This window comes from Leucoraja erinacea, chromosome 1, assembly GCF_028641065.1.
Source record: "Leucoraja erinacea ecotype New England chromosome 1, Leri_hhj_1, whole genome shotgun sequence".
NCBI classification, from domain to species: Eukaryota; Metazoa; Chordata; class Chondrichthyes; order Rajiformes; family Rajidae; genus Leucoraja; species Leucoraja erinaceus.
In genome coordinates, this window is record NC_073377.1 from 9,232,546 (window position 1) to 9,247,158 (window position 14,613).

Below are 14,613 nucleotides of genomic sequence, written 5' to 3' on the forward strand. Positions count from 1 at the left end.
CTCTGTAAATTGTTTAACAGTTTTTGTAATCTTTGCTCTGTGCACAATTAAATGTTATTTTATTCCAAATGCTGTATTTTTTTTTATTACCGCACCGGTATATACATTATCTGTGTTTTGCACTGGAAATGGCCAGAGGTGCATTCTACAGCAAAACAATGATCCCAAACATACTGTTAAAGCACCAAAGGAGTTTTTCAAAGCTAATAAATGGTCACTTCTTCAGTGGCCAAGTCAATCACCCGATCTGAACCCAATTCCGCATCCTTTTATGTGCTGAAGAGAAAACTGAAGGGGACTAGCCCCCAGAACAAGCATAAGCTAAAGATGGCTACAATGCAGGCCTGGCAGAGCATCACCAGAGAAGACACCCAGCAACCGGTGATGTCAATGAATCGCAAACTTCAAGCAGTCACTGCATGCAAAGGATATGCAACAAAATACGAAACATAACTACTTTCATTTACATGACATTGTTGTGTCCCAAATGTTATGGTGCCCTGAAATGTGGGGGGGGGGAAACTATGTATAAACACTGCTTACACTTTAACCACATATGATTTTTTTCTATTACAAATCTGAAATTGTGGAGTACAGAGACAAATAAATAAATGATGGGTCTTTGTCCCAAACATTATGGAGGGCTCTGTACACAGTGAACTTTGTTTCCTCTATCTCATTTATGTTTACAGTGTAATATGTTTACAAATTATCTAGTGCTGCAGCAAGTAAGAATTTCATTGTTCTATCTGGGACATATGACAATAAAACACTCTTGACATTTTTCTGTATAACATTGCATCCTCCATGTGTTTCCCCCCCCCCCCTCCCCCTCACAATGTATACTTTACGACCAAATAATAAAAAACAGAGGGCGCCATGATCAAGTGGAGGAACAGACTTGAAGGGCCAAATGGCCTAATTCTGTTCCTATGTCTATGGTCTTATGAACTCGGGGGTCACAGGTTGAAAGTAACTAGCGGAAGACGAGGGAAGTATTTCAGTCAGGGTGATTGAAGGCTGATACTCAGTATTTGAAAGGGTGATGAGAACAAAACACTTATAGATTTAAATCATTATTAAAGTGGAGTGATGATAAAGTTGCAACGAGTGAGCAAGCAACCCAAAGAAGTCTATCTTTGGCTGGTAGTGATGCCATAAACTCAATGACCACTTTCTGTGCAGTAAATGTTAGATATTCTTTTATATCCCGTTATAGCAAGGGCTTGCTGTATTATCTGGAAGGAGAAATACTTGGTCTCGAGGGATCAGCCTATTATTCTAGATTCTACCAGTGACCTGGGTTAAATAAAATCATTATGCGAGTCCATCATCTGTGTAAAAGATTACTGAGCTGCAACCTCTTTATCACAAACAAATCACAGAAGTTCTTACTAATAAATACTCCGCTGATAAGAATCACCCAATAATTTCCAGTTGTCTCCAGTTTCAAGCACGTTGTGAATTCTGTAAGCCAGTTCAAGGTCTTTCAAATCCATGCACTGCAAAGAGGGAAACAAAATGGTTTCAGATTGTACAGATCAGATTTGTACCGCCCAAATATCGCTCAATCTGCTACACTCCATGCTGCAAATGAAAGCAATTAGGAAATAGTTTTGCATATACATGGAAGATAGACATAAAATGCTGGAGTAGCTCAGCGGGACAGGCAGCATCTCTGTATAAAAGAAATGGGCGAAGTTTTGGGTCGAGACCCTTCAGTCAATATCTAGTTCTTCTGCAGTTGCATAGGGCTCTGGTGAGACCACATCTAGAGTATTGTGTACAGTTTTGGTCTCCTAATTTGAGGAAGGACATCCTTGTGATTGAGGTAGAGCAGCGTAGGTTCATGAGATTGATCCCTGGGATGGCGGGACTGTCATATGAGGAAAGATTGAAAAGACTAGGCTTGTATTCACTGGAGTTTAGAAGGATGAGGGGGATCTTATAGAAACATAAAATTATAAAAGGACTGGACAAGCTAGATGCAGGAAAAAATGTTCCCAATGTTGGGCGAGTCCAGAACCAGGGGCCACAGTCTTAGAATAAAGGGGAGGTCATTTAAGACTGAGGTGAGAAAAAACTTTTTCACCCAGAGAGTTGTGAATTTATGGAATTCCCTGCCACAGACCAAGTCACTGGATGGAGTTAAGAGAGAGTTAGATAGAGCTCTAGGGACTAGTGGAATCAAGGGATATGGGGAGAAGGCAGGCACGGGTTATTGTTAGAGGACGATCAGCTATGATCACAATGAATGGCGGTGCTGGCTCGAAGGGCCGAATGGCCTCCTCCTGCACCTATGTTCTATATTTCTACAGCCCTGCCATCTCTATGAGCTCCTTAAAAAAACTTGATTGTTAATTGGACATGAACTGCCACGGACAAAGAATCTCACTAGTCCATCATCATCATCACTTAGCTAATACAATACAGTAAACCTTCGTTTTTACAAGTCTATTTTATAACTGATTTTGGTTATAGTGGACCAACACTGCAGCCAGCGCCACCACACCATCACCGCCAGCCATCACCGCCATTCCTTCTGTCCAGGGATACTGTTCCGCAGAATTACTCCAGCATTTTGTGTCTAACTTTGGTTTAAAACAGCATCTGCAGTTCCCTCCTACATATCTCGTATACATTGATGCAGTCATTTGATGTTCAAACTACTGGGTTGGTAATCTCACATTCCAGACTAGATTATCAAAAGATCACCTCTAAACATCATGATGCCGGTGAAAGCAAATTTAGTGAAATAGATTCAGGATTAGAACCAGTGCTTCAATTACTCACTGAACATATTGCTTAGGGGACGAGAATGAGCCAGGGGTGGTGGCTGGAGAGGAGAATGAGCCACGGATGGGGGGGGGAGAAGATGGGACAATGGACTAGGGAGGAGAATGAGCCATCTCTACCTGATCTGGTAAGTATGGCTCCAGATCCAAAGAAAAGTGGTCAATGCCGCACAGTTTGAAAGCAAAATAAGAATGAGGAATAAATGCTGCTCCCAGACGGAATAATTAAATAGAAAAAAAAGGTGCTTTGTCCAATTTCCTTTCAATTTGCCCTCCCCCCGCCCCACCCAAAGACAGTTGCAATTTCACCCAGGGATCTCCGTGCTTGACGAATAACATGCAACAGTTCAAGCAGTCCCCACCAGGTAGCAGTGCATCCCAACATTACCAACAAACACAAACTCCCCATGTTAGTCTGTTCCCGGGAATGGTTCGTAATCTCAACAATTCACAAAATCAAAAACGCAGCGGCGACCTGAATTCTCACATGGCAGAAAAGGTACGTTTTCCCTTTAGGAATAAATAGTCTGGAGAAGAATTTAAAATCTAGTTTTGGCATTCTTAATGATAAGGCTGAGATTTAACAAATTTAGCCGAACCCAATAACGATATTTTTTGAAATTTTAGTGCAGGCGAGGTTTGAAAACATATTGACCATTTTAAAACGGATACTGCAACTGGCCCAGATGGTGTGCCGCCGGAGACGATTCTCTCTGGAGTAAATGGATGGGTGACATCTTGACACCTACCTGCCACACCCTGTTGGGATCTTGTTTCAATGTTCCAAGTTCCAAAAAAAGCCAGATCTAATTTATTTAGCTGCTTACGATAGGAGAACTCTCTCATCCCAGGAATTAGTTTAGTATATTAAAAGCATTAAGCAACATCAGAATAATGAAGCAATTGCTTTATACCATTGGAGGCAGTCCAGGAGAGATTCACTAAACTAATTTCTGGGATGAGAGAGTTCTCCTATCGTAAGCAGCTAAAGAAATTAGATCTGGCTTTTTTTTTGGAGCTTGGAATATTGAAACAAGATCCCAACAAGGTGTGGCAGGTCGATGTCAAGATTTCACCCATCCATTTACTCCAGAGAGAATCGGCTCCGCTTGATCATTCAGTTTTATCTGTATTAAATATTTATGAACGTCAGACTCTTTGTGGGCAGTGCCTGTGCCAGGTGTGTGTCCTCTGACTTTTAATTTAAGAAAAAACTCCTTCAGTTCTTCCAACAGATATGGAAAGCTCTAACTCCACCATCAAACTTCCTTTGCCATAAATGTACAAATTATTTTCTACCAAGGATTTAGTCTCCTCATCTCATGCAGTCTGAAATCTGCAGCATTTAAACACAGCCATTTCAAACAACTTTAGTGAGGAAGGTGAGACAGGGGAGACCGCAGATGCTGGAATCTGGTGCAAAACGAGGTGTCAAGTTCCTTTGGGTGACGATGAGCGATCAATGGTCAGCATGGATTTATTGGGCCGCAAGGCATGTTTGCATGCTGCATCTTCCAGCTTGTCCCTGAATCTGGGCACACGTCCAGATTCAGGGACAGTTTCTTCCCAGCTGTCTGGTCAGCATGCAACAAAAGCTTTTCACTGTATCTCGGTCACGGTGACAATAAACTAAACCAGTTCAAAATCCCTCTGCAGATCCTGCTCTATCCGCTGTGTTTCTCCAGCAGTTTTCATTTGTTTAGTGGGAAAGGCAGTCTCCCCCACTACTGCTCAAAACCATTCACAGTTATTCGAGAATTCAACTATACTTCGTGCAAGGCAGATCTTTGCAGGAGCTGGCAAGTTATATTAATTGGTAATTGGTTCGTTACTGTTACGTGAAACAAGAAAGAATGAAAAACTGTTTTGCGTGTTATCTAGGCAGACCAGAGAACAGGCAGTGCAGAAATGGAAATAAATAGGATGCCAATAATGGAACACGACCCAGTGAACCACGCGCGGAAAGGCAGAATAACTGCAGTTTTACTGTTGCAGATGCAAACGTATTGGAGAATAAAAAACAAATACTCACCACTTTCATAGCACTGATAAAGAAGTTTACTGTGGATAAAGGAAAAATGACCCATTAGTGGGATTAGCAGGGGAAGAATGCTGGAGAGGAACGACAGTGTGCTGGCAGACACAAAATGTTGGAGTAACTCAGCACATCAGACAGCAGCATCTCTGGAGAAAAGGAATAGGTGGTGTTTCAGGTCGAGACCCTTCTTCAGACTCAATCCAAGATGTCACCTATACCCTTTTTCCCCAGAGTTGCTGCCTCAGCTGCAGAGCTACTCCAAGTATTTTGTGTCTATCTTCGGTGTATACCAGCATCCGCAGTTCCTTCCTACACAATGTGATGACATCTTATACATCCAATTATCACTTCAATATCCCATCCATAACACAATAGACAATAGGTGCAGGAGTAGGCCACTCGGCCCTTCGAGCCAGCACCGCCATTCAATGTGATCATGGCTGATCATCCACAATCGGTACCCCGTTCCTGCTTTCTCCCCATACCCCCTGATATCTTTACAACTATGATGCAATTTCCCTTCGAAAATACGAGTCTTTTTGCAAACCAGCAATTTTTTGAGACATTTGGAAATTGTACCCTGCAACGATTGTTTCCATTGGATATACGTTCCTTTGCTCATCTTTAACTCTGAAATCATTTGTTATGGATGATCAGCCATGATCATATTGAATGGCGGTGCAGGCTCGAAGGGCCGAATGGCCCACTCCTGCACCTAATTTCTATGTTTCTATGTTAATTGTTTTTTCTCCTCCCCTCCGTCTACAGTCAGTACTTGTTGAGAAATCCCTTTCATTCCGGCTCTTTAAATGTACGTCCTTCTCTCCCTGTTAAGCACATACCCTGTTAAGCCCTCTCAGAATCTGTGTTTCAATGACATTACACTTCTTCTACTACATTCAGGCTCCTTAACCGCCCTTCCATGAGCTGGGGTACGGTCTGATTCACCTCTACCCAATTATGCTCATTGGACTTTGATCAGTCGTACAAAGTGAAAACAGGCTCTTCAGCCCATGTTGCCCACACCGCCCAACATTCCCCATCTACACTAGTCTCACCTGCCTGCATTTGGCCCACACCCCTCTAAACCTATCCTATCAATGTACCAGTCTAAATTTTTTATTTTTTTTATAAACGTTATGATATTACTTGCCTCAACTACCTCCTCCGGCAGATCATTCCATCTATCTACCACCCTCTGAATAAAAAAGTTGCCTCTCAGGTTTCTATTAAATCTACCCCCCCACCTCCACCTACACTGTAAACCTATGTTCTCTGTTTCTTCACTCCCCCACTCTGGGTATAAGACTGTGCATTTACCCTATCTGTACACTATCTACCATGTTCAAACTTTACTCAAAAAAGCCACTCACCCCCACTATCATCAAGCAATCAAAGTAATGAACATTTGCTGCACCATCAGCTTATCCAGTCTCTTCTAATAACCATAATGTTCCAATCCTGCCAACATCATGGTGAACCCTCTCTGCACCCATTCCAGTGCAAGCACATCCTTCCTATGGTGTGGTGACCAGAACGGAACAGAATTGTCCAGGTTTAGCCTAACCAATGATTTATAAATTTGTAACACATTCCAGCTCTTGAATTCCACAATATGGCCAATTAAGGAAAACATCCTACACTCCTTATCTACCAGCGCTGCAACTTTCAGAGCTGTATCGACCAGATCCTCTGTTCACCAACACTCCCTAGGGACTACCGTTAACTAGGTACATCTTAAAACCGTTCCAAAATGGCACCACTTTGCAAGGTCAGGGTTAAATTCCATTTACCACTGCTCTTCCAAACGTTTCAGCTGATCTTCCATTGACAGTAGGGAAGATTCAAACAAGAGGACATGACTTGAGAATTAAGGGACAGACGTTTAGGGGTAACATGAAGGGGAACTTCTTTACTCAGAGAGTGGTAGCTGTGTGGAATGAGCTTCCAGTGGAAGCGGTGGAGGCAGGTTCGATTTTATCATTTAAAAATAAATTGGATAGGTATATGGACGGGAAAGGAATGGAGGGTTATGGTCCGAGTGCAGGTAGATGGGACTAGGGGAGAATAAGTGTTCGGCACGGACTAGAAGGGCCGAGTTGGCCTGTTTCCGTGCTGCAATTGTTATATGGTTATATGATCTATGTCATGCTGCGACTTCAACCGCCAATCTTCACGTCATTTGCAAACCTACCCTGTACATTCACATCCAAGTCATTAACATATATCCAAACATCATATATCCCATCACCAATCCTTGTGGTACATCACTGGTCACAGATTTCTCATCAGAAAATCAACTCTTTGCCATCACCTTAGTTTGTTTAGTCAATTGTCATGTGTACCAAGGTACAGTGAAAAGCTTTGCCACCTATTTGGCACCTACTGCCAGCTTTGGATTCAATTTGCCTCCCTCGACAGCTCAGTGGTGTTTTATTTGTCACAGAAGCACCTGCACAATTAAATTCTATTGGCATTTATACGTGCATGTGCCATGTTTGGCGCGATTTCCAAAGTTCAAATTCCTGTTCTGGATTGCATGGTCTCTAACCTTCTGGAGCAGCCTAGCATGCAGGACCTAGTCACTGTGGACAACCTTGACTGCACTCCCCTCCAACATGCTTAGTTACCTCCTCAAACAAATTATTCAAATAGGAGACGAATTCCCACGAGCACCTCTACGCTATATCTCATCAATCTCTGCCTCTCTATGCAGCGATAAATCCTGTCCCTTAGAATTATTTCCCCAGTTTCATTGATGTACGACTCGTAGGTCTGTAGTTACCTAGTTTCACCACACTTCCCTTTTAGTGCATAAAACATGGGTGATTGCAAGTCTTCCTTACTTCTGCGCTCCAAACTCCTCGAAATTAAAACGCAAACACTCTCTCTACCTCTCTCTATAAACAGCAGATGACTGAATAATTGAAGTCAACAGCGAAAAGGAAAACTACTGGAGGAATTCAGCAGGACAGGCAGTATCTGTGGGAGGAAATGATATTATCTAAATGGCCGATTGGGAAAGGGGGAGATGCAGCGAGACTGGTACACCAGTCATTGAAGGTAGGCATGCAGGTGCAGCAGGCAGTAAAGAAAGCGAATGGTATGTTAACTTTCATTGCAAAAGGATTTGAGGAGGGCAATTCAGTAGGACATTGGCAGTATCTGTCTGGGAGGAAATGAGGGACAGACGACTGATTTTTGGGACAGGACACTTCTTCACTCTGATCAGCTGAGTTCCCCCAGCAGTTTGGTTTTTTTTGCTGAAGATTCTGGCATCTCCAGTCCTTGTGCCTCTAATTCTAGTCAAAGCTCCTCTAATTCTAGTCAAAGCTCCTTTACTCACCATCATCAGGATCTTTGGGCTCAAAGAGCTTCCCTTCGATCTCATCAAGCAAACTGAAGATAACATCAACGGGCAGCTGGCTCGATGCAGCTGCAGAGATGGAAGGGGAAAATGTTAGCTGCTCCAGGGAAAGCCCACACACAACACTTAGACGCAAGGAGGATTTCGGACAAAGAAAGCAAGACCCTGAATCGGCAGTCGTAGGATTCAAACCAGTGTTTTCACTGGCGGGAGAGTCGAGGAGCAGAGGTCGGAGACGCGGAATTAAAGGGCTCACTTTTAGAAAGATGAGGAACTGATCTGTGGAACTCATTGCCACAGAGATCTGTGGAGGCCAAGCCAGAACTAGGGGTCACAGTTTAAGGATAAGAGTGAAGTCTTTTAGGACCGAGATGAGAAAATCATTTTTCACACAGAGAGTGGTGAATCTGTGGAATTCTCTTCCACAGAAGGTAGTCGAGGCCAGTTCATTGGCTACATTTAAGAGGGAGTTAGATGTGACCCTTGTAGCTAAAGGGATCAGGGGGTAAGGAGAGGATTGGGATACCGAGTTGGATGATCAGCCATGATCATATCGAATGGCGGTGCAGGCTCGAAGGGCCGAATGGCCTACTCTTGCATCTATTTTCTATGTTTCTATATTTTTAAGGCAGAGCTAGACAAATTTGTGATTAGAATGGGTGTCAATGGTTACGGGGAGAAGGCAGGAAATGGGATTAGGAGGCAGACATCATCCATGATTGCATGGTGGAGTAGACTCGATGGGCCGAATAGCCTAATTCTACTCCTATAACTTGTGAACATACAGCATGGAAACAGGCCCTTTGGCAACTGAACCATCATACCAACAACTAGAGAGCAGTCCTAAGCTACTGTCTACCTCATTGGAGACCCTTGGACTATCATGTATATATTCACAGTGAAATCAATGGGGTGAATGCAGACTTTTTTTTTTTTGAGAACCATAGTACATGTGTACATAGTACAATGCATTTCGTTGTCTCTGTACTGTACACTGACAATGACAATTAAAATTGAATCTGAGGATGTGTTTAAGGTGAGAGCTGAAAGATTTATTAGCAACTTGTGGGGGAACATATTCCATATAGAGGTTGGTGAGTATATGGAATGGGCTGTCAGAGGAGGTTGTTGAGTCACATGCTGCAACAATATTTAAAAGACATTTAGATAAGTACATGGATAGGAAAGGTCATGAAAGATATGGGGCAAATGTGGGCAGGTGGGACCAGCGTAGACGGAGCATCCTAGTCTGAAGGGCCCGTTTCCGTGCTGTGTCGCTCTACGACTTCAGCTTTTTGATAACAGCAGGAGCGGCTCAGTGGTAGGCGATTGTTCTCGTGCAGCCATTTCTCGGAAAGCCCACCACACGTGGGCAGAACAAGGAACGACCGCACTCAGCTCCCATCATCCAGCTGAGGTCTGTACCCCTGCGCCACTCATCATTGCCACCTGCTTCGAGCATCACCCCTAGACACCCGGCAGATGCCCCCTTGCGACAGAAAGCCACAGACAATAAAAACTTTCTGTTTGGGTACACCTGGCTATCTGATCTCTATCTACACCTGGCTATCTGATCTCTACTTCATGCCATCCTTTTTACGTAGGACCCTTAACACCATCACTTGCCAACGCAAGGTTTTACCACCCTTAGGCCCACAACCGTATGAAGACATTTAAGTCCTACCCAAGAACGGGCATCACGAAGCACACCCACACACACACACACACAATGTAGACACTTGACACCATGCCCGGGGCGCCAGCATTTATGTTCACTACTTCATGACTGGGACATGAGGGAACAGTGTAAATACAAACAGCTCAAATTGGAATTGACACGGGAAATGCAGACTTGCATACCTGGCTCTGTCCAAAACAAGAGGAACAGCAGATGATGGTTTACAAAAAAACCCCACCAAGTTCTGGAGTAACTCAGCAAGGCAGGAAGCTTCTCTGAGATCATGGATAGGTGATGTTTCAAAATATGGATAGATATATGTTTCAGGTCGAGACCCTTCCAGTTGGAAGAAGGATCCCATGTTGAGATCTTTTTCATGATTTTTCATGATTGAGACCTTTTCATGATTTCCAGAGATGCTGCCTGACCCACTGAGTTACTCTAGAACTAAGTCTCTCTCTTTTTGTAACCAGCATCTGCAGTTCCTCGTATCTCCGTTGGCTGTGTCCAACACCTTGCTCAGGAATTAAAAAAAACCATACAGACTAGGATGTGTGCTTCAGGCAACATAGGGCTATCACATATTTTGCTAAGATGCAAATGAACCATCAGTTAAAATGTATCATTACATGAAGAAATATATACCTACATAATATATATCCATTTTTTAAATCATTCTACTTTCATCAGTTCTGGTTTAATTTATTAATAGAAGATCCCCCATGATAGCCAGTTGTTGAATGAGTACTTACCAGGTTTATAGAAAATACCAAGTAAATGATCAAAGGTGGCCAAACTTGGTTCTAAAATTAATAAAAGCTCAAGGTTAGAATACTCACTGGAATACACTTCCCATTTAAAAAGGTTAAGAAGAAAATAGGCTGACAACACATCAAAACATTCAGCAAAAAACACCAACAGTTCACGAGAATTGCCAAATTATAGTTATACAGCAGGGAAATATGCCCTTTAGTCCAAACAAACTAAATGTATCCATGCCAACCAAGATACTCCATTTAAGCTAGACCCTAGTGCGAGTAGGATGGTGTTAATGTGTAGGGATTGCTGATCAGTGTGGACTCAGTGAGTGTTTCTGCACTGTATCTCTAAACTAAAATTATGCCACTCATGATTTTATATTCAAAATCTTTACACCACCAAGGGTCCAAACGATTTGGCTCGGGGATGGCATTAATTAATTTTAGACAGCATTTTCTTTGGCTGAAATCACACTCAACTTTCGCTGGCTCAGATCAAGGCGTTTTTCTCGTGCGGACGTCCCTCAAACAGCCCACTACACGCAAGCAGAGTGAGAAACGGCCACACTCAGCTCCCATTCTTCAGCTGAGGTCCGTACCCCTGCGCCAATCATCATTGCCGGCAGAGACTGTTACACGGGATAATTATACCCATGACATATTCAAAGTATCATCTGCATTTACTTTGAAAATTTTACTTCCTTCCTGTTGTCATGTTGGGCCACATTTGCCCTATTGCAAGTTGTAGTGGCATGATTAATGGAAACTGCCTTTGTGAACTGTTCCAAGTGTGATGACACCATTCAACATTTCAGACTGGTACTTTGCAAGGAATCTTGTGCTCTTTGAAATTTGGACATTGTCTCAGGAATGGAGGGTTATGGTGCACTAGGCATGCTTAGGGGAACTATATTCTGTACTCTATGTAGGGCCGAGATGGCCCCCTTTTGATCTATGGTTAATTGTCATGTTGAGCCACATTTGCTTGTAATTAGTGGCACAGAAACTATTTGTGAACTGTTGTGTGATGACACCATTTTTCAGACTTAGAATGATTGTGCTCTTTGAAAACATTGTCTCAGGAGCTGGTGACATGGAACTATATTTGATTGTACTTGGCTGCTTGGCCTCTATTGGATTTTACGAGAATGATTGGGTTAACGAGTGACAGGTGTTTGAAGGCTCTAGGCCTCTACTTGTTGAAGGTTAGAAGGATGAGGGTGGGGTTTCATTGAAACCTACTGAGTAGTGAAAGGCCTGAATAGGGCGGATGTGGAGAGGATGTTTTCACTAGTGGGAAGGACTAGGACCAAAAGGCACAGCCTCACAATAAAAGGACACACCTTTTGAAAGATGAGGAATTTATTTAGCCAGTGGGTGGTGAATCGGTGGAATTCATTGCCACAGACGAATGTGGATGTCAAGTCATTGGGTGGAGGTTGACAGGCTCTTGATTAGCAAGGGCGTCAAAGGTTACGGGGAGAAGGCAGGAGAATGGGATTGAGGGAAAAATAGATCAGCCACGATTGAATGGTGGAGCAGACTCGATGGGCCACATTTTCTGCTATGATTTATGATGTTGAGAGGGCACGTATCCTTCCAATTAATTTGAAGAACGTTGTGGGAAGAGTGGGAGGTTGAGCTCCAAGCCGTTGGCGACTCATTCACTGAAGCTTGAGAGATTCAGTGTCAACAAGAGCACTCAACATCCTCAGGATCTTTACCAACCTGCCACCACTGCACCTCACTAAATTCAGACAAAGATTGGAACACGAGGCCCTGGACAACGCATGGGACCGTATCCCATTCCTCGAGTGCCATCTTTCTAAAGGCAGATGAATACCACATTTTGGCCCCTCTTTGCCCCCATTGATGCACATTAATTTCTCCCACTAGCCAACCCCCCCCCTCCTTATATGCCTTCCACTGGCCCAACATTTTATTCCTCCTCTGTCCTCATCTTACATCCTTGCGCCTCCCATTCATCCATAGCTTTGCCCACCCCCTAACAGTATCAACATCCCTTGCCAGGTTGTATCCGTCTCCCCACAATATCCCGACCCAAATTTCCGCCCATGTCTCAGTCTTCCAGAGACACTGCCCTACCCGCTGAGCTAACCCAGTACTTTGCATTTTTTTAAGATGAATTCCACATATCTACTATAGTTGGTCAAGAACTGGTTCAATCTCTGCGACTCATGCGTGGCTGCATTTCGGGCTATTAATTAGGACCTTGCAGAATGTTGACTTTGTCATGGGAGAAAAGTGATACGTGTCCAAGCTGCCCCATGTTTACAGTAGTCATGCTTTGTACAACCATTGTAGCAACAACAGTAAAAATAAAAAGGAATTCACAGATGAGGGTTAAAAGTCTAATTAAGGACAAGGTCTAGTCACGTACCAATATTTAGGAATTTCATTTCATTTATTATCTGCAGGGAAAGGCCTTTGGCATTTGAACCGCACCTTCGGAGGCTCTTCAATGCAGAATTAAATGTTAACAGGTTTGGTTGTACTTTCTGTTCTGCCATTTGTTTCAGCAGCTCCTGGAATAACAAAGGGCAAAGAAAAAGTCACTAAAGGCACACCAATGCCAGAATCAAAAGTTGATACACAACTCGGGGCCAGGAAGATTCCTATATCCAGCATTTGCACAATGGCCTGTTTTCATGCGGTGTGAACATAGAACAGAGCAGCACAAGGACAGGCCCTTCCACCCACAATGTCTGTGCACTTCATATCCATATCAAAAAGTCTATTACATGCTACCATCGTATCTGGTTCACCCATCACTCCCCAGCAACACGTTCTAGACACTCACGACACGCAGTGTAAAAACAAACTTGCCCGCACATCTCCTTTAAACTTTGGCCATCTCACATTAAACCTGTACGATTCTAACAACAGGAACTCAAGACAAGTGTGCGACGGCTTTAAAGATAATGATTGATCATTACTTGAGAATTAAGGGACTGAAGTTTAGGGGTAACATGAGGGGGAACTTCTTTACTCAGAGAGCGGTAGCTGTGTGGAATGAGCTTCCAGTGAAGGTGGTGGAGGCAGGTTCGTTTTTATCATTTAAAAATAAATTGGATAGTTATATGGATGGGAAGGGAATGGAGGGTTATGGTCTGAGCGCAGGTATATGGGACTAGGGGAGATTATGTGTTCAGCACGGACTAGAAGGGTCGAGATGGCCTGTTTCCGTGCTGTAATTGTTATATGGTTATTATATGGTTATACTTGGACATGAGCAAGTTCATCACTTGCAAAACACAGGCAGAAAAATCTTCCAACATATGGCGTGCACAGTAATTTACCCAATTCATTTGATGCCTCATAGCATTCAAAATGTTCTCGTGCCTAGAACGGGGAACTGTCTAAGAACCCAACCCGCTGGGCAACTAATAGATTGCAACATTAAGCATAACCAGCTATCATTAGCAAGCATAGCTTTAAGGACAGAGGGGAAAGTATTAAAGGAGATTCGCGGGGCAAGTTTTTTTTTTTTTTTTTTTACACACAGGGGTGGCAGGTTAGGGTAGTACTGAAAGCAACAACTATATACTAACATTTAAGACGCTTTGAGAAAGGCACATGGATATGTAGGGAGCGGAGGGTGATAATGACGTGTCGGCAGATGAGATTAGTTTAACTAAATGGCCTGTCCCACTTACGCAACCTTTTCGGTGACTGCTGGCACCCGTCATAGGTTGCCGAAAATTTTCAACATGTTGAAAATTCAGCGGCGCCCAGAAAGACGCTTCAACTCTTTGGGTGATTAAGAGACATCTCATGACCATACAGGTGAACCCCTGGCGACATGCTTCCTGGTGACACCCAGCGACATGTCGCCAGGGGTCGTCTGTATGGTCATGAGAGGTCTCCTATCACCCAAATAGTCGTAGAGCCTCGCTGATCATCGCTAAATTTTCAACATGATGAAAATTTTCGTCAACCTATGACGGGTGCCGGCA

At 43.3% G+C, this 14,613-nt stretch overlaps 1 protein-coding gene and 2 non-coding genes across 4 annotated transcripts in view; all 3 read right to left on the bottom strand.

Annotated features, from left to right (window-relative positions):
• Positions 1-14,613, bottom strand: part of ptcd3 (pentatricopeptide repeat domain 3) — a 354,967-nt gene that overhangs the window by 318,465 nt on the left and 21,889 nt on the right. For both annotated transcript variants that reach the window (XM_055649765.1, XM_055649683.1), the window contains exons 13-17: positions 13,038-13,182; positions 10,631-10,681; positions 8,180-8,269; positions 4,828-4,856; positions 1,396-1,502 (exon numbers count right to left, since the gene is read on the bottom strand). In XM_055649765.1, the coding sequence (XP_055505740.1) occupies positions 1,396-1,502; positions 4,828-4,856; positions 8,180-8,269; positions 10,631-10,681; positions 13,038-13,182 (422 nt within the window). The remainder of the gene's footprint in view (positions 1-1,395; positions 1,503-4,827; positions 4,857-8,179; positions 8,270-10,630; positions 10,682-13,037; positions 13,183-14,613) is intronic.
• LOC129704893 (small nucleolar RNA SNORD94) lies at positions 9,511-9,649 on the bottom strand. Its single transcript, XR_008724815.1, has one exon. It is a non-coding gene; the product is annotated as a small nucleolar RNA SNORD94 (small nucleolar RNA).
• Positions 11,122-11,259, bottom strand: LOC129704889 (small nucleolar RNA SNORD94). The gene has a single exon (XR_008724814.1). It is a non-coding gene; the product is annotated as a small nucleolar RNA SNORD94 (small nucleolar RNA).